This window comes from Pteropus alecto, unplaced genomic scaffold, assembly GCF_000325575.1.
Source record: "Pteropus alecto unplaced genomic scaffold, ASM32557v1 scaffold22, whole genome shotgun sequence".
Taxonomy (NCBI): domain Eukaryota; kingdom Metazoa; phylum Chordata; class Mammalia; order Chiroptera; family Pteropodidae; genus Pteropus; species Pteropus alecto.
In genome coordinates, this window is record NW_006434839.1 from 10061760 (window position 1) to 10084188 (window position 22429).

General features: G+C 35.1%; 1 protein-coding gene across 2 annotated transcripts in view; it reads left to right on the forward strand.

Annotated features, from left to right (window-relative positions):
* Positions 1 to 22429, forward strand: part of TNPO3 (transportin 3) — a 74531-nt gene that overhangs the window by 45433 nt on the left and 6669 nt on the right. For both annotated transcript variants that reach the window (XM_006910530.2, XM_025045832.1), the window contains exons 9-21: positions 827 to 934; positions 2642 to 2733; positions 4562 to 4701; positions 5845 to 6036; positions 8022 to 8113; positions 8947 to 9023; positions 10348 to 10408; positions 11276 to 11416; positions 13713 to 13829; positions 14708 to 14802; positions 15696 to 15852; positions 16988 to 17155; positions 20167 to 20279. In XM_006910530.2, coding sequence (XP_006910592.1) covers positions 827 to 934; positions 2642 to 2733; positions 4562 to 4701; positions 5845 to 6036; positions 8022 to 8113; positions 8947 to 9023; positions 10348 to 10408; positions 11276 to 11416; positions 13713 to 13829; positions 14708 to 14802; positions 15696 to 15852; positions 16988 to 17155; positions 20167 to 20279 — 1553 coding nt within the window. The remainder of the gene's footprint in view (positions 1 to 826; positions 935 to 2641; positions 2734 to 4561; positions 4702 to 5844; positions 6037 to 8021; positions 8114 to 8946; positions 9024 to 10347; positions 10409 to 11275; positions 11417 to 13712; positions 13830 to 14707; positions 14803 to 15695; positions 15853 to 16987; positions 17156 to 20166; positions 20280 to 22429) is intronic.

Sequence of the window (22429 nt, forward strand, 5' to 3'; positions counted from 1 at the left end):
CACCTGTAGGTATAGTGCTTTATAATTCATTATCTCATCTGAGACAGCCATCATTTTCATCATCATAATTTCTTCATCCTAAAGCAAAGAGATTGAGCTAGATCAACAATTCTCAATAGTAATTAGGGCTTTTTTTTCAGATTTTATGGTCCAAGATTCTTATACATGCTTTTAACCATCTCACAATTGGTAAACCTTTGTTTACTCATAGGAGTATGTTAGAATAAGAAATATTTAAGAAACATGAAATGTGAATGATCTCTGTATTTTTAAATGAAAAATTTCAATAAGCAAAGGTGAAATGATTTTATAGTGAATATCTGTATACCTACTACCTAAATTCTACCATTAAAATTTTATAATACTTGTTTTATTATATAGCTGTTCACCTATTTAAAATTCTTTTTGAAGTCTAAAATTCTATTCTGTATCAAGTTTGTTTTAATGGCTGGTTTTAGTAGATCTTGAACCATAAAGCTTCAGAGGCTTGTTTAGTACTAAAAAGCTAGATCTTACCAAGCTTATTAACTCTTAAATTACCACATCTTCTAGGTCATTTCCCATCCCTACCACTTGGAAATGAAAAAAAAAAATGAAGTCATAGAGTTTCTTATAGTAAAGCTGGTAGAGAATAGGTTGTACTGACTTGACATACCCTAAAAGTTTGGGAGACGTTCTATAGTAAAATGTCCTTATGATTTAGGTGACTTATCTTTTGTTCATTGGGATTGGACTGCTTAATGGCTTTTTCTTCTTTATTCTTGATTTTTTAGAGGTCAGTGAAAGTCTCAGGAAGTTTAAAATGTTATCTGATTTGAAATTTCAGGAGGGGGTTCCTGAGGAGACTGATGACTTTGGCGAGTTTCGGATGAGGGTATCAGACCTGGTGAAAGACTTGATTTTCCTGATTGGGTCTATGGAGTGTTTTGCTCAGGTAAGCCCATTTGGAGATTCTTACCAGTTTTAATAATCATTTTAATTGTATTCACTTCTGTGTCTTCTGTAAATGTTCCATCTTTTTCTTCAGTCTCAATGGCTACGTAGGATAATAGATATGCAGGTGCCTAGCACACTGCCTGGCATATAGTAGCTCTGTTTATTTACTATCTTAAAAACTAATTGCAGTCTGTGGATGGTTCAGTTATGGTTGGCTCTATGACTCTTGCTAATGAGAGCTGTTCCACTTGTTTAGTTGGAGTGGAAGATCGTAGATAAACTTTAAAGCCCCCAGGATACTTGTAGGGAATTTGGACCTAGCCAGGAAAAATAGCAAGTTTTTCTGCTTTAATGATTATGTACCAACTCCTGGCAACTCTTTTAGTTATTTGGCATTTCCTTTGTCCACACTTACGGTTAGATTCCTGTGCAGTTTCATCCCAGAGGTGACTATACTAGAGTAGAAGATTCATAGTCCTGTGGTTTTCCTGACAATCAGTGAGTAACACTTTACCTCATAAGGTCGCAATCATCACCATTCCACATCACTTAACATAAGCATAATTTCAAGTGGTTTTCATATTGCTCAATCATGCTCTGGGCTCTGAAATACTAGTTTTGATGCTTTATCAACAATACTGAACTAACTTAATTTTTTTGTAACCCAACCATTTTGTATATTTTGAGGCATAATCTGATTTAGAAAGTTAATAAAATTATAACTTTTCCTTTATATTAAGCAAAATATGTTTACAGATGTAACTACAGAGGGTTGGGGATTCTCAGAAAACAGGTTCAGATGAACTGTGTTCAGATTTCAGCTCTTTTTCTCACTAGCTTTGTGGCTTTGAGCAAATTAACTTATTCTTCTCTAGGCCTCAGTATACAGATTTACATAAATCATCAATATTGTCCAGGATGTATTCTGTGGGATACCAGTCTCATGAGATATTCTTTGGCAAAAAAAGATTCTATTATCAATTAAAATTGGGAAACTACTTAAATAGTGGATTAAAGGCTCTGTGAAGTCCTATAACAGAATAATTTTGTCTTACTTAGCAGTTTCTGTTATTCGACTACTGAAATCCTATTTAGACTAATGCCCAGTCACATTCCATAGATGAATATCCCTGGGAAATTTCTGGATATCTCTGAATATTCTGCTTGATCTTCACCCCCCCTCCCCCTCCGCCCGGCTTGGACATGGTATTGTGAATAGGTGCTTTTAGACAGTTACTTTTTAGGAATTTAATCTATACTATTAGTGTTGATGCAGAGTAGTCAAAAAAACAATAGAAATGTAAAGCCAATATATAGAGAGAGGATTTACATTGTATCTCAATTCTAAGTGTATTTATGTATTTATCAGGTATTATTAGGATCAGGAAAAGACACTCATGTAATATGTTTTGTTTTTTCCGTAATAATCATTTTTGGGGGCAGACAATAATCTTGGTATACTCTTGGGAACCTAAATGGGTTTATTTCAAATATTAAATTAGTAGTTACTTATGGATTAATAATTAGCGAAGCTGTGAAAAGTGAAAATAATGTTCTCCCCTGGCTCCAAGAGACAATTAATTTTTAGATTTAGAAACAAGGGGCTGGATTTATTTTAACTTAACAGGAGTTTTTGTTTTATTTGTTTTGGAATTCTATTCTGTTTTCCTTTTAATGGATCCGTAATCCACCTCTTCTTCTCTAGTTATATTCTACTCTGAAAGAAGGCAACCCACCCTGGGAGGTGACAGAAGCGGTTCTCTTTATCATGGCTGCTATAGCAAAGAGTGTTGATCCGTGAGTGTCTAATAAGTCTTTTGCTGGGAACTCTAAATATCAAAGGAAGGAAAATTACACCATTTTTCTCATGCGGTATATGTTTGGAAACTCTTAGAACTTCTGTAATTTCTGTCTAGTCTTCTGACTTCCAGATCTAGTCCAGAGTAGCATGCACTGCTAATATCCATGTTTTAACCACATTTCCTAGAGTTAAAATTATTTTGTTCTTGATGCTAGGAAAAGAATGCTGATTTATTTTTCCAATTGAGGATCCTTTGTGAAAGCTGGTATAATCAAAAACATTGTTCTCCTTTTTTCTGTCTTAGATAATTACTTGTGAATTTCAGAGAGGCAAGACATAGGCACTGTTTTACCTAAAAGAGTAGCAAAATCTAAAGGGCAGTTATTATTTTTGTCATTGTCATTGGGAAATTTTAAATTATTAGAATTTGATTGCTAATTGCTTGGCATAGAAATTCTGATTATGATTTTAACATGACTTCCAAAAACAGTTTACTTTGTGCCGTGAGTTTTTAAATCGATGCTAATATTTGTCAAGTTTTCTTATATTATAATCAGATACCTGCAGTCGAGCTCTCTATCCAGGGCCTTGATTTGAGAGATGGATAAAGCATGTATTTGTGTAAAATACAGTATTTCTTTCTTATCTGCCTTACAAGGCCTAATCAATGAAATCTTACATTGTTTCTAATCCATTAAATATTCAAGGACACAGGGTAGGTTTGTTTTTCTCTATTAAAAAGTTCTGGTCGTGAATTACATACTATACTATTGGCTCTTAAACCCATTTTGGTGTCTTTTGGAACCTTCAGTGACAGCCTGAAGATTATTAAAATCACTAATGTTCTAACTGATAAGTGTTGTTGTGAAAAAGGATAGGTAGAGGATATCAATAATTAGCTTAGTGACCCTAGGAAATAAATGACACTAGATTTTATTTTGTTTTTTGCTTATCTACATTTCAAGCCAACTGCATGATTGTAATTTTTTAGTGTTTATAAAGGACTTAAAAGACTTAGTTTATCAGCAGGGAATGCTCTTCCTCTAATCCAGGATATTATTTATATTTTAAACATCTTTCATTTCTGGATTGTGTTCTACCACTTTGAAGGCGTCCTCTACTCTGCTTAAAGAACTTCTGCTAGTATTCTTGGGGAATGAAAAAAAGAGAAGGAAAAATTAACTTCATGGAGCTGTGAAAAGTATTTGGTTAACTTTAGTCTTCCCTCATATTTCAAGTCAGGGTACCTTTACCTGTTCTTGCAGCTTGTGTTCTTGTTCCTTTAGTTAGTGAACTGGCCCACCATGCTTACCTGTTCTTAAAGTTTCCAGTATCCAGCTTTAAGAAATCTTTTGTAGAATAACAACTAATAGAAAATAGTCTGTGAGAACTATTCGTTATTTAGCCATTCAGCAATATTTATTGAGTGCCCACTATGTGCCAGGCACTGTTCTAGGTGCTGCAGATATAGGAATAAATAAAACAGATTCTTTAAAAGAAGACATTCATCCACAGTAAATGCCTGCTTGTCTAATTCGAAGAGCCTTATTTGATAGCAGGCTGTGTCTTTAGACTCTTCACTGGCATTCAGAAGATTAAGGAGCAGTATGCTTCTCCTAAAACAAAGATATCTTCCATTTCTTTCTTTTCCCCTTTTTTGAGGATTTAAAAAACTTGCATACCAAGTGTTAAGCACTTATATCCAAATGATTATTTATTTAGCAAGAAGCCCTTTAGCAATGATTTGTGTCATTGCAGCCTGTTACTTGGCCAGAACCTAACCTCTGAAATCAATAACTGTGAGTGCTTGCCTTCTGTACTCAGGGAGAATAATCCAACACTTGTGGAGGTCTTAGAAGGAGTTGTTCGTCTCCCAGAGACTGTACATACAGCTGTGCGATACACCAGCATTGAATTGGTTGGAGAGATGAGCGAAGTGGTTGATCGAAATCCTCACTTCCTTGGTATGTGTGAACTCTCTTCTAAGCAGCTGCCGCTTCCGATTTTTCTGATTTTCTTCTTCCTCTCTCATTTTTACTCTTGTTTTCCTGCTCTCTCTTTTACTGATAAGTAGAATGTTTTTAGATGCCAAGAGTAGATATTCTAAGTTATTACTTAGTTGATAAAACAATGTGATCAGACTTTGGAGAAGGGACCTGAAAAATTAAATCTCTAGATAGGGGAAAGTTCACTGCCAGTTCCGTGCTTCAGAATGAACATTTCTGCCTTTTTAGCCTTTGGTATACGCTTGAGCTAATCAGACTCTTGTATGGTTCTAACTCATAAGCAACTAATATGCTAAAGCAAAGGAGAGGGGTTTTCAGTGTTAAATACTCAATTTGATGTGCTTCCTGTTCTTATCTTTATTAAATCACCACCTTTTGACTTGATTTTATTTTACACATGATCTTTTTTATTGACTGAAACACTTGCTTAAAAAGTAACATATGTTTCTTTTTTTGTTTCTGTACATGATTTTTCATAGAAAAACATTTTTTATAAAGCAAGGTAAAAGATAAGTAGGATTTGCTTTATGGTAATTCACCTTAATAATCAGTTTTCTTGGAACATTTATTCACATTTGGTAAAGCAAAATAAACAAATTCTTCTAGAAGTGCTAAAGATCCATCTGCAAGTTTTTAAGGCCTTTTATAACTATAAAGAAGTAAGTATAAAAGTGTCAGCTTTGAGTAACTGTCATTGTCTTGATTAATGTATGCTGTTTTTACAAAGTGATTCACCTCTGAATATAATGGTGCTCTCTGAGTTTTACATTCTTTCTTTCATTACCCTGTTCTTAATTCTTGGATGATCATATCTACCAGTGGTTTTCAAACTGTGTTCTGTGAGGCCCTAGCAACGAGCAGTAGTTGACTGCCATGAGAAAAGAAATGGAAGATGTATAGATAAGATTTGGGGCTCCCTGACACTATGTCAGTGAGATCAGTTCTATTTTTATATGTTTTATATATTGGAGTTTGAACACATTTTATTTTTAAAAATAGTTCTTTTGCTTTAGAAGGGAATGAAAACCTCTGTTCTAACAAACTAGAAGTCTTCCTTAAGTTTCAAATATGTAATCTCTACTATATGGCTTTTCTCCTTAGACCCTGTGTTGGGCTATTTGATGAAAGGCCTGTGCGAAAAGCCTCTGGCTTCTGCTGCAGCCAAAGCCATTCATAACATTTGCTCTGTCTGCCGAGACCACATGGCTCAGCACTTTAATGGACTCCTGGAGATTGCGCGTTCCCTCGATTCCTTCATGTTGTCTCCAGAAGCTGCTGTGGGCTTGCTAAAAGGTATTCACTTAAGCTATTAACCAGGAACAGTCTCCTCTAAGCCACTTCTGGGAGTTACTTTATATCAGTCATGTCCTGGTTTTTCAGTTGCAATGTACTTAGTGATGGGGAAGGTGGCTTTTCCACTCAAGAGGAGAGGGTGTTGATTATGTGTACATGCATTCTTAGAATATTTTAAAGCTATATAACTAATTCAAACTGCTTACAATATGTATAGCACAGACCTAGATTTTGGGTGGATGGAGATAACACATTCAAACTAAAAATAGTTCCTTTTTGAGTTGGAGGAAGAATAAAAAGGGAGATCATATAAGCATTGCCATACCAAAGAGGTAAGTGGAAATTTAAAGGTAGTGTGCCTGGATCACTTCTGTAAGTTGGTCTCTCAATGGTCTTTAACCATTACTAATCAGCTTAGTGAGTGATTGCCTATCTAGAGGCAGAGTGGTGATGAAGCTCAGAGTAATAGAGGAGCTCGAGATATTAAGGTTAGGAGAAAAGACTTAGAAGAGACTTGAAACATGATGGCTGTTTTTAAATATTCGAAATATTATGTTATAAAAAAGGGAGTAGATTTATTCTGTGAGTGAGTAATCAACTGTTGACAATTTACTGGCTCATAGAAAGAAAATGCTTTATAACCAAACTTTCTGAAAACAGATTGGGGTATCTTGAGAGATAGTAAAGTCTTTACAGCTGGTAGTTGAGAGGGGACTAGGGTATAGCAAATAAAAGACTGGGTAATATGATCCATGCAGCATCTTTTAAGCCTCTGTGAGTGGCAAACAGCTTTGGCAAGACTGGGTGACCTTACATGTGAACTAGCTCTGTTCTTTCTCACTTCTATGTCTAAGTTCCTTTACAGCCAGTGTAACTGCATTTTCTAAGACAGATTTTTTTTTTTTGGTAGCATGAATTTTTGTTGTTTCCCTTCATAGGCATAGGTAATAAGGCATTAAATCAGATTCAGATATTCTTCGTAACTACTACTGTGGTTATCATTGCTATTTTGTCAGTTTCTAGTGAAATTTAACCTTGATGCTCAAGTGATGTCTAACCTGTAATAGAGTGGCATCCCAGTTTTCAGTGGTATCTTCTAGATAATACAAAACATTTTTAGTTAACATTCTTTTATGTAGGAATGAATTAAAAGGAGAAAAATTATATTTCAGTTAGATTTTCTCCCCCTGAGTTTTAAATAAAAGTCCACACATCCATGGCTAATAGACTGTCAGGAAAAATGAGGTCAGTTTTTTATTTAGGTTTGAAGATTTACAGACCGATTACTGTTTTGTCAAATGGAATTTTAGGAGATGAGAAGAATCATACTGAAGGGATTTTTGTCTTAGAAGGGACCTACTCTCATACGTCATCCTTTGGATTTGGGGGAGGTGCTTTAGTACCATTTTGCAGATAAAGAAACTGATGCCCAGAGAGAATGCCTTACCTAACTCATAGATTCTGTTATGGTAGAACTAGAATTAAATCTCATTTCAGCCCATTCTTTCAAAAAAATTGTTTGTATTTCTTCAACTTCTGTGATGATAAGAATTAACTATGGTGCTTATCAAAAATAAAGGCTCTCTTCGACCCACTAAATCAGAATCTCTGGGAAGTTCGAGAACTGTTGTACTGTGCTATATAAAAATAGCTTTGGCATTGGCTTTATGAAGGATATTTTAAGTCTTTGAAGAATTGAAAGGGAAAATATATTTAAACATTTTTAAACTGATAGGCTGCCAAAGAGAAATAATTTAATATTAACTTAAGTTGTAAATGTCAGTATGAAAGTCAGTATGGTCGGCTACACCAAATAAAGAAAAACCATCCATCAATAACAAAATATTGTGGTTTGAAAAAACAGTGCTGATCTTTTTAAAAGAATAGAGTTAGTCAACCTTTTCCATTAACCATATTATGTAGACCAATGAATTACCTTAATTCAGCTTTTATTTTCCTCATTTGTATCTTCCTTTGTCTTTTAGGGACAGCACTTGTTCTAGCCAGATTACCTTTGGATAAGATTACTGAATGTCTTAGTGAACTATGTTCTGTTCAGGTTATGGCGTTGAAAAAGGTGAGTCAAATTAAGTAAGGGAGAGAAACAAATATAAGATGTTTACATGTTAGGAAAAGACAATTATTATACAAGTGATCTTTCATCTACCTAGAAAGGCCAAGAGAATGAACAGAAAAGTTATTAAAATTAAAAAGTCTATCAAAGCTGTATGCATGGAATAAGTAGTCTATAAGTCAGTAGATTTTCACTATACCAGTAATACTATTTAAAAGATATAATGGAGAAAATACCATTCAGGTTAGCATTCAAAATCATTGCCTACCCAATATCCATGAAGAATATTGTAAAAATGTCAGCTCTTCTCAGATTTCATTATAGTTCATTAACAATGAACACACTAATGGGATTTTTAGGAGACTGACAAAATGATTCTAAAGTTCATCTGTAATATTATGCTGGTGGAAGTATTTTAAGAAATTTTAGGAAAGAAGAATAAGGGGCATCTTGCTTTATCTCTTGAAATATAAAACTATAATTTTAAAACTTTGTAATAGAAAGTGAAATGTGAATATAATTATGTAATACATGTTATATATAACTTATAATTTAATATAGAACATATGTAGTATCTTAATCATAATAAAGTAAATGGAAAAAAATTAAATGATGTTTTCTACTACACAATGATCATATAGTAAAATGTTAGTAATATTTAGTCTTGGTTAGGAAGCAGTAAGATGGAGGAAAGTAATTTGGCGATATTAATTAAAAGTTTGCACCTTTGAGTAACTTTCAAGAAAAAAACAGATCGAGACAGAAGTTGATGTATAAGAGTATATTTTGCAGTGTTTCCAGGTATAACAACCATGTGTTAATGTCTGTCTCTTCAGCTTTTGTCTCAGGAGCCCAGCAACGGCATATCCTCAGATCCCACTGTGTTCTTAGATCGTCTTGCAGTAATATTTAGGTAAGAAGGCCTGTCTTGGGTTAAGAGCTCAAATTAGACCATTTATTAAAGTTAGCAAGTGTTGGGTTTTTTCTTCAAATTTCCATTTACCTCCTATAATCTGTCAGGAGACTAAGGCCATTACCTGAAGTCTTGGGGCAAAGGCAAATTTTAAGAATTTGTTTTTGGTAGACCTTTGTCAAAAGACTTTTAAAATGTAGTTAATTCTTCTTGTCTGTAGATGAGTGATTCTCAAATTTTAGCGTGCACCAAAGTCACCATTAGGGCTTATCAAAACAGATTGCTAGGTCCTGTTCCCAGAGTGTTTGATTGATTGGGTAGGACCCAAGAAATTACATTGCTGGTAACTTCACAGGTGATGCTGCTGCTGCTTGCTATTTTAAGGACCACACTCAGACACACTATATAGTGTGTGGGTACAAAGAAATAAGCCTCTTCAGTGACCAGGTGAAATTAATCCTTCTTTGAAGTCAAGAGGAGCCTCATAATTAAAAAAGCGTTTGAATGACAGTGTTCAAAGAGTGATCTTGAGTTACATAATTTATAATTTGTGAGACCTGCAGGTATAACTGGGATGTCAGGGTAATAGTTGCATAAAAGCCTTTGTGAAATACATCAAAATAAGCATTGTTTTAGCTTACTAGTTCTTGTCAACAGGTATCTTTTTCTGAGTTGGTGTAATGCTTTCCTTGTATAAAGAGTTTCTTTTCATTTATAAAGAGATTGGTAATCAATCATACAGTTTTTCCCCCTGCTTTCCTTCAAATTAGTGGATTCTAGAACTAGACAAATAGTTGGATTTAACATATTGCAGATGGGCCCATATTGTGCATCCTTGGGGTCAGACTAGAATCATGAGAAACTTATTTGGTAGACTATAGAGTTCCTAAAGCTTTTGACTTAATGCTGGAGATGGAGCAGTTCTTGGTTTCTCAGTGGATTCAGACAACCTGTATATATTTATTAATTTGGAAAAGACTTCATATTCAGGTTTATAAAGGGGAAAAAATGAAAAAGGTAGTCGTAAGTGCCCCGCTGTCATAATTCATGACGCAGTTAGTTTGAGTTTACATGTTCTGGTAGAAGTAGCTTAAAGGTGGCAAAAAAAAAAAAAAAAAAAAAAAAAAAGAGTGATTTAAACTATGTGCTCATGTTTGTTTCAGTGGAATAGAAAGAAGAGGTGTTGAGTCATAAAAATAACTTTACTATCTGTTTTTTTTGTTTGTTTTGGTGAAATTGGTACTAAATAAACTAATGGGCAGGGCTTTGGGTTCTCAGTGAAATTGCTCTTCTTTCACTGATTTGGGCTGTTGCCTTCCACCAGACACACCAATCCCATTGTGGAAAATGGACAGAATCATCCGTGCCAAAAAGTCATACAGGAAGTAAGTGCTAACATATGCCTATGGAACAAGGCTTTTTTCCTTTTTCTTTACAATATTGTGAGTAACTAAAGTGAGAAGGTACTTTCTTCTAGGTTCAGAGGAAAATTCAGTTTGTTGATACAGTTTAAATATCAATGAAAAGAGAAATAGAACAATCTAAATAAATGTTTTTGATTATAGGTTTCATAGGAAAACAGGCTATAGGGAAATACATTGAGAGGCCAAAGAAGTAGGGAGAGATGAACTGTGAAAATCCTAGAGTTACTAGGGGGCCTGATCAAGACTAGCAAAAAATTTTTGACAAAGCCAATTAACCTTCATGGCTTTGATTTCCCCACCGATAGCTTATTTCCCTTATGCTTTTTCCACTAAGGGTAATGTGAGGATCAAAAGGCATGGTTTGAGAAATGTTTTTCAGATTCTGGGAGGAAACACCAGATATCCTGTGTGTTCAATGATATCAAAAAATGTCATTTTCTTAATTCTAGTTCTCTTGTTCAAGGTCTTCCATCCCTTAGAACTATCTTTTAACATCTCTTCCTCTATAATTCATCCTGATTCTTCCCATCCTAAATCAGGAAGTTGAAAGTTTAGGAAAATGTGTATCTTTATTTTTTGGTAAAGATACACATGTTCTTAATATTTACCATGCTTCTCATAAGAAATGATTGTGTTTTAGTGATAAATAATGTATTGTATCTCTGCACATGTGTATACATACCCACCAGCCAGAATCAGGCCTATAAAAGGAAGCTTTTTCCAAATTATTTAAAAGCCAAATTAAATGTTACCAGTTTGGGAACATTTTTTCTTAAGCTCTTAGTTGTTCATTATTTTCTGTCTTGTGCTCTTTTACCTTTGACTCAGATATGGCCAGTTTTATCTGAGACTCTAAATAAGCACCGGGCTGATAATCGAATTGTAGAGCGTTGTTGCAGATGCCTCCGCTTTGCTGTTCGTTGTGTAGGCAAAGGATCTGCAGCCTTGCTACAGCCACTAGTCACACAGGTAAGTTCTCCACAAGAGGAAAATGTAAAGTGTGCAGAATGAAAAAGGAGCCTTTAGAACAAAAACTCTGCTGATAAAATGTGAAATACTTTGTATTTATCAAATATGAAGGAAAAAATACTTGAAAGAGATAAGTAGTGGCTTTGATAGGTGTGTTGTCTTATGAGGGAAACAGCCTGTATATTCTATATAGGGATAGTCTAATTAGCACTACATTCCAGTGTAAAATTAGGAAAAGAGAATGACTTTAGTGCTCAACTTTTATATAGCAATGATAAACATTTTTATATTAATTTCCTTTTTTAAAATGTGGCAAGTTAAACTTTGCTGTTTTTTGACCCAAAGGGATTTTCTTCTATCTTGACCATAGGCAGTTGTTCACATAAGTCTCTTATTTGTCAGGATATAAATTTGACTCTTTTATTCACCAAGATCGATATGTGATTATGATGGTGACGCAACTGTATGAGGTTCTCTTAAGATCTTATCTAGACTTTTATATGAGACACCCATGACTAGTGACTTAGTTCGCTAAGTAATTTGTGTTGATGTTAACCTTATAGCAGAGCCAGAACAAGATTGAGGCAAGTGAGGTGCAAGGGGCACAAAATTGAGGGAGGCAAGACCAGGTGCCAGTCTTTCATTTGCAGGACTCTGAGCAAGGACTTTCTTAAATTTTGCACTCATTCTGTGAGGAAAACAACAAGGCTTTAGGCTAGACTGCACCTACCCAACCTGAAGTGACCTTTTTCCATTTTGGCAGGGCACCAACTGCAGATTTTAGGAGGCGAACACTCTTAGGAGCTGACCCTGATAGTGAATGTCCCCTTAAATTCTGCACTTTAAAGGAAAAACTCACCCTCAGTCAGGGTCATGCTAGTTCAGTGTTAGTTGGCACTTGCACAACCGTGCCTCCTTAAATTGTAAATTTGATTAAAGTTTGTCCAGGTATTTAATTTCTGGTGATTTTCTATATTTACTATATCCTGAGTACAACAGTATATAGTTTGTATTTAGGCTGTGTCCACCTCTGGTCAAGGGTTCTCTTTGGTGAAATACATTCTGGGTTCAATATAACCTGATTTAATGCCCCTTTGCTGTTGGAGGATACCTCACGACTTTAATTTTTTTCCTGCTAATTAAATATGTGACCAACCCAATAGAGTAGAGTAACACGTCATATAGAAGTGTGTTCTAAAGTCAACACATGTGACAAACATGAAAATTATTCTTAAAAGTACCATAAATCAGAGATCAGCAAACTACAGCCAGTGGGCCTGTAGTTTATAAGTAAAGTTTTTGTAAATAAAGTTTTACTGAGGTATAGCTATACTTACTCATTTATGTATTGTCTATTGCCCATTTTTGTGCTACAGTGGCAAAGTTGAGTAGTTAAAAGATTGTACGGCTAGCAAAACCTAAAATTTTACTATCTGCCCCTTTAAGAAAAAATTTGCCAACTCCTGGCTTAAATCATTATTCATTAAGTAGAACATATAGTTTTTGAGTATAGAACAATGAACAGATTGATAGTTCTCATGTTAGGTTCTTTCCATGGTATATGCTGGTAAGAGTCAGTTACTCTACCCTTATCAAGTTCATAGAGTTGAATTTATATAATAAAATCAATGCATGTGTTATAATGGCATTATAAATAGATGCATGTGTAGAAGCCTTTTAATTTTTGGAGGATAGTAGGGTAAAATTCCTAAACAAATTATTCAATTTAAATGTGTACGTTGTGTTAAAATTTCTGTTCTTTTGAAATTCAGGTATCTTAATTGGAAACACTGTTTTTTACTTAAAAGATTAAACGGAGGGGTTTAAGAGTAACTCACAGTTTAAACAACACTTTCACAATCTCCTCTAAGTTGAAGGCGTTTGATATTTTTGTCCCTGCTATGTCTATACTAATTTTTTTAAGTCATTTTTAATGCACATAAGAGCAACTTTTAGATGTTAGAAAATTAGAGTATACTATGCTATGATGTTATAAATATTACACAAGCCTTGGATAATAGTTCTTCAATTGCTTCTAGCTTGAAGTATTATATAATTCTCTTGTAACATTGTTTTGGCAAGATTAAAGGTCAAAGGCTCAAAAGAAGTCTAGAGTACTTGAAAATTATTGAGGAAGTGAGCCCTGTTTCAATTTCAAAAAATGTTGCCAACAAGCTTTAGTATGTTGTCTTAAAGAGAAGAGAACAATCTATTTTTAAATTTCTTCTAGACAGCTTTCTAAGTTGATATTTATTGAAAAGTAAAGAACTGAACTGATTGTTTTTTCCCTTGGCAGATGGTGAATGTGTACCATGTCCATCAGCATTCCTGTTTCCTGTACCTTGGCAGTATCCTCGTGGATGAGTATGGCATGGAAGAGGGCTGTCGGCAGGGACTCCTAGACATGCTCCAGGTGTATTTTCTTTGGAGAGTACAGAAGTGTTTGGCTTAGAGAGTCTAAAGGCTCAGCAGTGTGTTCTTCACCGACCTTTAATTCTGTTGCCCCAGGCATGTTGATTTCCTAATAACAGAGAGGTAGAAAAACGTCCTAGTTGTTCTCTGGACAGGACTGCTTAGGAGAAGAAGAGAGATTGACCACACAAATGTAACGATCATTACAGATATTACTGCCTAATTTATGCACTCCAGAGATAGGTGTTTGTGGGGAGTGGGGAGTAGGCAAATGGATTTAAAATAAAGGATCTCTAAGCTCAAGCATGATTTTATTTTTAATTTCCTGCCTGAAACAGCCAATAAAGTAGTTTACTTAGCAGGGGTGAACTTAGAGTAAATAGCAAGCATTGGAAAAGACTCCTCATGTACTTCTTTTTTCCCCCTCCTAGTTGCAAAAGGGGAAAAATATATTAGGAATTAAATTACAATGCTCCTTTTCTCAAGATATCTTTCCCTTAAAATTTCATCTGCTATTTCATATATTATGATTAGAATTTCACATCTATTCCCTTAGTGGACTAACCATATCTAGGATATATGCATAGTCTTTACTTAGAAACTTCTAAAACTTTGAAATGACATATATCCATTTTCATCAATTAATATCTATACCCTCTACCATTTCTGAAATGTGGATTTCATATGTGAAAACTGTTCATATCAACCGAGAAAGATTTCTCTCTTCCTTTTCTTGATCTGATTCTCATCACAGTCTCTGTCTTTTCCTGTCCGTGCTTCCCCTCTTTGTTCCCTTTGGATATGTTGTGACATTTAGGAGATCTGAATGCTGTGGCATTTATATACAAAGCATTTGTTTTAAAATCACTTCTGTTTTAGGCACTGTGCATCCCCACATTTCAGCTCCTAGAACAGCAGAATGGGCTCCAGAATCACCCTGACACCGTGGATGACCTGTTCAGGCTAGCCACCAGGTCAGTCCTTCTAAAGAACAACCCTTTCTTTTACTGTTCACCCCCCTTACTGCTTAGTCTTGTCACCTAACACTGACTGTTTCTTTCTCTGTGAAGTGAGGTAAATGGAGTAGGTAGATTAATATTAATAATTCATAACTCAGTTAAATTTTGAACCAGAATACCGATTGCCGTAAGTGAGGAAAAAAAGTTGGTTAGGAGCAGAGGTAGGTAGCTGAGTTCCTGTCATGAACAGGGGACATGCACAAGACAGTAAAAATAAGCTTAGTAGAAACATTTGACTAGATAGTCTCTAAAATCCCCTGTAGTTGTAACTGTTTATGCTGCTGTGATGTCATGCTTCACCTCAACTTTTTCCTTGAGGAGCTTAGCATCCCTTCCTTCCTTCTTTCCTTCCTTCCTTCCTTCCCTCTTTCCTTCCTTCCTATTTATTTCTGTTTATTTTTTAAATTATTGGGGGTTCGAAGATCTAAGAAGCCTGTGGAAAACTGAGTAGAAAGTATAGAGTTTCCATATATCTCCTGCTTCTCCCACCCCAGTCCTTCCTTACTATCAGCATCCCCCACTGGAGTGGTTTATTCATTAGAATTGATGAACCTACATGGACACATCATTATCACCCAAAGTCTGTGGTTTACATTAGTGTTTACTCTTGGTGTTGTACCTACTGTGGGTTTGGACAAATGTATAATTACATGTATCCATCATTATAGTATCATACAGAATAGTTTTACTACCCTAAAATTCCCTTGTGCTCCACCTATTCATCCCTTCCTCCCCAACACCCCTAAACCGTAGCAACCATGGATCTTTTTACTGTCTCCATAGTTTTGCCTTTTACCCTGGCTACTTTTATAACTGTCATTTATACCTAACCTGTTTTTCCACACCAGGTTTATTCAACGTAGCCCTGTTACCTTGCTGAGGAGCCAGGTGGTCATCCCTATCTTACAGTGGGCCATTGCTTCTACTACCCTTGACCACCGGGATGCCAATTGTAGCGTCATGCGGTTCCTTCGAGACCTCATCCATACAGGGGTAGCCAATGATGTGAGTATAAACATTGTGCCTTTTCTACTTTTCAGCTCACTATCTTCTCATATTTCTTCTTCTTTTCCTTAGGGATATCTGTCTCCTTATTTGATCTGCATTGGTTGGCATGTAGTATAGTGGATCGTTCACTAACAAAAACATCAACTATTAGATTTAAGACAACCTATACTAAATGCAGTAAGTTGTATAAAACAATCTAAAATTATCTCTGTTACCAAGCCATTTGTTGTCTAGTTGAAGGGATAAAGACAACAAGAAGGCAGTATTCGATTGTCAGATGAGTCGATAAGTCATGATTGCTATGAGATCAGAGAGGGAAAAAGCTCTTTGGAAAGATGTGGGTTGAGGTAACTTTGTGGCAGAGGAGGGCCCTCAGTGGCACCATAAACTATATGTAGAATTTGGATGGATTGGAGTGGGAAAGATAGTCTGGGTATAAACCATGAGCAGAGAAAGTCAGGATAGCACTAAGTGTGTTAGTAGACAATTAAGAGACCTGTTTGGCTGGAGTGCTAAAGTGGTTCACGAAGTTTTCAAAGGTAGATTTGGGTAGATATGGAGTAGAATTGAAGGTGAGGGAGAACAGTGAACAAGTAAGCAAGTATGTGACTAGGCTTAATTATTATTAAGAAGTTTGGCAATAAAAGGAGAGAAATAAAAATAGCTAGAATAAAAAAGTAAAATTATTTTTTTCAAGATGTTAGAAATATGTGTATTCAAAGACTATAAAAAGGAAAAAAATAAGATGTATTTGATACCTGATACAAGTCTTTGATTCTTATTTCAGTTGGTTTTTAAAAAGGAAAAAGGGTTACTTTGTTACTTTTTCACAGAAAGAAATGATTAAGGAAATTGCTACCCTTCATCTTTAACCGTTTGTCTTCTGCCTTCTATGCATGAAAAATTTAAGAGTTAAGGTCATCTCAGCTGAAACTCATGCCCATTTCCTTGATACTAAACTCTTAACATTTTTTTCCTAATGACAAGACATTTAGTGGATTTTGTGAATCCAGATGTTGTATAATATACTTTCTTAACCAGGAAAGAGATATTGCAAGACTAAAGGAGAAAGAGTACTTGGTCTTTGGAAAGTTAAAATTAAAACTCACCCAGGGCTCCTATTTTCTTACAGCATGAAGAAGACTTTGAGTTACGGAAAGAACTGATTGGACAGGTGATGAACCAGCTTGGACAGCAACTTGTAAGCCAGCTGCTCCACACATGCTGCTTTTGTCTCCCCCCCTATACCCTACCAGATGTGGCCGAAGTGCTGTGGGAAATCATGCAAGTTGACAGACCGGTAAGGTTATTTTCGTAAGGAATCCATTCTCCTAGTCCTCAATTTTGATTCATTGACGCCAACAATAACTTTGAAACTAGCCCTGTTGTATGTTGTAGAACCTAATTTAGGCATATTGCTAGGTTTAATTGTTAGATGAAGGGGCCTTTAGAGGGGCAGTAATTTATCATTGGGTTCTCCAAAGTGTATTTGTATCACTGTCATGGGGTGTATTTATTACCAGAAATGAATACTAAGCATGGAAATTAGCTGTGCGGCTGGCCAGTGAGAAATTTGTTCACTTGTGAGACATGCCCATGTTATCAGTTATACAGTATTAACAGGTTATTCAGGAAGTGTTCACTTCAGGCTCCTTAGATAGCACTGTATGGTTCCCTAGCCAGAGCATTTGGAGGCATATAGGTATAAAACTAGCTCTCAATATGTACTTGGATTTGTTTCCCCTTTCGATTTATTTGCTTCTTGTTTCAGTTCTTGAACCAGGTTCTTCTGGTTCTTTATCACCTGAGCATGGAAATTTTTTTAGGCTATCCAATAATCTCCAAGTAGTTTCAGTGCTGGGCCACGTGATCATAAATCAGGTTATGTGTACTACATGAAAGTTTTGAGCATAGTGGTAAAGTATACCATAGCCTATAAATTATTTTTAAAATCAGATTTGTTATTTTTAATATTAATATAAAGCAGTTCAGAAAAGTACACAGTTGGACCTAGTTAAAGTGAGCTGTCTTCTGGAACAGAAAAGTCCAGATACATAAGTAACTTAAAATTTTTAAGTCCATTTATATCCTAATGGTTAGTGTCTCCTACTTTATATCTTTGATGGCAGTTCTTAGCCTCAATTTCAGCAGTTTCACAAAATGGAGTGCACTTCTACTGCTGGACTCTGATATGACCGAGCCAGAAGTTCTGCCTAGTCTTGGATTTGTGTGTTCATCTCCAAAATGCGGTTGTGACTGGTTGTGTATTGACTTAGTCAGCATATGCTTTACTTGATCTTTGGCTCATCAGACAAAAAACAGTCACATGTAAGGACACTTTAATAGGTTTCTAACATTTTCTTTGGGTTTATACTTTAGGAACGGCCACGTGAAATTTAATTCTTACACATCAAACTCTGAGGCTCCTGTGTTACTTTGGTTTTATCAAATAGCTCTGCAGATCTTCCATATAAGTTCAAGTACTTCAGGAATGAATAGTACCAATAGTTTCCATTGCTAGTTGTTCAATACATATATTCTATTTCAGTATGATACAGTAATATTTTTGTGTTTTCCTGAAATTCCTCTGCAAGCCCCAGAGACCAACAAGTTCAAGCCCCAAAGTCCTTGACATGAAAAATAAAATTTCTATACTTTTTCACTTTTTTAGAAATATATTTGGTTCCCAGGTAACAAAAGACTTAAATAAATTTAATTTTAAAAAACATTCTAGATTTGTAAACATACAGTTATGTGCTAATGAACAAGAAAATGAAAATAGCAAGTTTGGGCAGGAATAGAAACCAGGTAGCCATGTGTTCTTAACTTAAGAGTTTACTATGTACCTACGACTTATCAAGTAATTTAAAGTGTTTTCTATAAAATCAACTACGACTGAGTTTTTCTAAAGGAACTCACATAAATTTGGGTTGTCTGTACCCTAAACCAATTGAAATTGTAATTAAGGATTTAAGTCTAAAGAAAATTTACATTCTTGAGCACTTTCTTAATTACACCATTTTCAAAGTTCACAAATTTTTCAGTAGAAGATAACATACCAGCTTTGTCTCTTCACTTGAGTGAACTATTAAAATTAAAGCCCTTTATTCTGTTCCTCCCTTTCTTTGTTGTATACCCATCTGTAACAAATTTATTCACTGTTTTCAACCAAATTTCTCAGATTCCTTTACTGGAGGATGATAAGGCCCATTATATGCTAGCTAATTAGTTTTTTGCTTTTTAGTTTCTTATTGTTTTTGTTTGGGGGGATACTATAGTTTAAATCATGGGCGATTTTTGGATGCTAAAACTTTGTCAATTAGGGGTTCTTCCTGAATCTTTTATACCTGCTTGTTTTTGTCTGAGTTGTTGTCTTCTTTGGGGGCAGCATTTGGAGAATTATGCAGTACTTTTAAAAAGCATTTATAGTGGAATATTTACTTTTGCTCTGGTCTATTATGATCATAAATCAACATAATGGGAAAATATGTAATATAAAAACAGTGAGCCAAAAATTATGAGCAAACTATACTTCCTACTTAAGAAAGGCGTGAAGAAAAATTAGAGCTGACTCAAAGAACAATTTAGCTAAAAATAAGAACCCAGAAGAATTCTCTAGAATTTTGATTTTTAGTTTGAAGAGGAAGGAAGTAATGGGGCAGGGGGTAAGGACAAGCAATTTTTGTGCATATGAAAGGTATAAAGAGACTATACTTGGATATAAATAAATTCTTTTAAATAGCAACAAGAGTGAGCAACAGAAATTTTCTAACCTGACGAATGGTCAATTATCACAAATGATCTTACCAATATGGCTTCCGAGAGAGATGACCTTAAAAGCCTTAAGATTCTGGATTTATATTACATACATACATACTTTGTGACATGTTTACATACTCAACTTTCTGCTCTTTCTAGTAACTGACCTTTGTTTTGGATTGCCTTTGATCTTTACACTCAAGAGTTTTCTGGCTGCTGTTTAATTTTAGAATATTATATAAGTTTAATGACAGGTACAGAACAATAGCATCATCCGGAAGAGACTTCCCTTCCAAGATAGAAGGGCTCTCTCTGAAATGATGCCTGCTGCCCCTTTGAAGGGAAGTCTAGGCACGCCTTTATAAATTATTCCAACCCCCATAGGGTTGGAAAGTCTAAAGATAGTACTTTTATTAATCCCTATCTTTGGTTCCAGGTCTGGGGGAACTAATACTACTAAGGAAAACTTGTGGGGTTTTATTGCTACCTGTAGAGTCCCAGTTGAGTAATTCTTGCCTCCTTTTAAAACTCTCATCTCTCTTCTCGGTATAGACCTTTTGTCGATGGTTAGAGAATTCCTTGAAAGGTTTGCCAAAGGAGACAACTGTTGGAGCTGTCACAGTGACACATAAACAATTAACGGATTTCCACAAACAAGTCACTAGGTAAGTGATGCTGGTGTGGGGTTTTTTTTGTTTTGTTTTGTTTTGTTTTTTAAAGAATGAACAGCCGCTGGGGTGTGTAGAAACAATATATCTTTGTTTCTTATACCATCTTAGTTATAGATCTGCCCAGGAGTATGTTTCTTGTGTGCCTTTTGTATGTTCACATTTTACTGTCCATGTAGCCTTGACTCGCACAAATTAGCATTGGAAACCAATCTTGGGGAAAACACCACAGTGCCGTATATGTGCTTAAAATTTTTATTGTACATATGTATTAATTGGTATAAGATCTTAATGAGTAAGAGGAAGTATTATTTCTTCCAAAAGAAAGATGCACTGGACAGCCCATTACCCTGTAGGAGATCGGTCTTTTCCTTTTTGAAGTCCTTCTCAGTTCTCATCCATATTCAGAGGTCAAGAATACCGGTGCCTAAATAGGCGAAGCATTGGTTGTAAAACATTATAGAGTGATATAGAGTGCAGTAAATTGGAGAATTTCACCATGCATAAAGATACTCAAATTCACATTTCATGCAGACTAAACAAAGCACCTCCCTGGGATGCATTAGGCCCATGAGCCACTTGCTTACAGCCCCATTAAAATGTTAAGTGTACATAGTGGTTTTTTTTTTACTGTGAACATAATAAACATTTTAAATAATAGCTATATAAGTCTTCCTAATTATTATTTTATATAGGTGCTGCTTGATTTCCTTACAGTGTGCCTCTATTAATAGGCATTTGCTTTTTATTTCGGTTTGTTTATTCGTTTGTTTCATTTTTTCAGTATTACTGATAATATAGAAAGTCTAGCCTTTTCCTTCTTTCTACTGTTTTCCTCAAAATCACTAAATCAAAGATTATGAACTTTGATAATATTAATGACAGCAGTTTAAATTGGATTTTGTAACTTTGTGTTACCTTGCCTGATATTCCTTTTTCTGTCTATAGAGTCTTAAAAATTTGGACTAAATTTTAAGCAATGGCTTATATTCATACCATTTGAATGATTTATAGGTCCAAGGACGAGTGTTGCAATGCAGTTGGTAATAGTGAAAAAAAAAAAAACCTGGAAATATTCTGATTGCCCATCAAAAGAGGATAGTTAAATAATTAACAGTATGTCTATACCAGTAAGTGACACTAAAAAAGAAGTAAAAAGTGCACAATACAGAAAAACATAAGATATATTATAAAGGGCAAAAGTGACACTTAAAGTGTTTTTAATTTTGATAAAATACAAAATTTATCATCTTAACCATTTTTAAGTTTGCCATCCAGTAATGTTAAGTACAATTCACATTGTTGTGAATCTCCAGAATTTTTCATCTTGCAAAACCGAATGTATATACCCATTAAACAATAACTTCCCATTCCCTACTCCCGCCTGCCCCTGGCAACCATCATTCTGCTTTCTGTTTTTTTGAATTTGACTACTCTAGGTAATTCATATAAGTGAAATCATACAGTATTTATTTGTTCTTTTTTGGCTCACTTAGCATAATGTCCTCAAGGTTCATCTGTGTTGTAGCATATGTTAATTTCCTTCCTTTTTAAGGCTACATAATATTTCATTGTATGTGTATACTACATTGTATTTATCCATTCATAGACATTCAGGTTGCTTCCATGTCTTGGCTATTATGAATAATGCTGCAGTGACCATGAGTATACACTTATCTCTTTAAGACCCTGTTTTCAGTTCCTTTAGATAGATACCTAGAAGTGGAATTGCTGGATTATGTGGCAATTCTATGTTTAATTATTTGAGGAACCTCCATACTGCTTTCTATAGTGGCTATACCAGTTTATATTCCTGCCAATAGTACACAAGGTTCTCATTTCTCCATATCTATTTTTACTTTTGTTGCCTGTGCTTTTGATGTCATATCCAAGAAATCCTTACCACATCTAATGTCATGAAACTTTTTCCATGTTTTTTCCTAAGAGTTTTATAGTTTTAGGTCTTAACATTTAGGTCTTTGATCCATTTTGAGTTAGTGTTTGTATATAATATATGTAAAGGGTCCAAGTTCATTCTTTTGCATGTGGCTATCCAGGTTTCCCAGCATTGCCATTTTCTGTATTGAATGGCATCTTTATTGAAAATCATTTGACCATGTATGTGAGAGTTTAATTTCCGGGCTCTA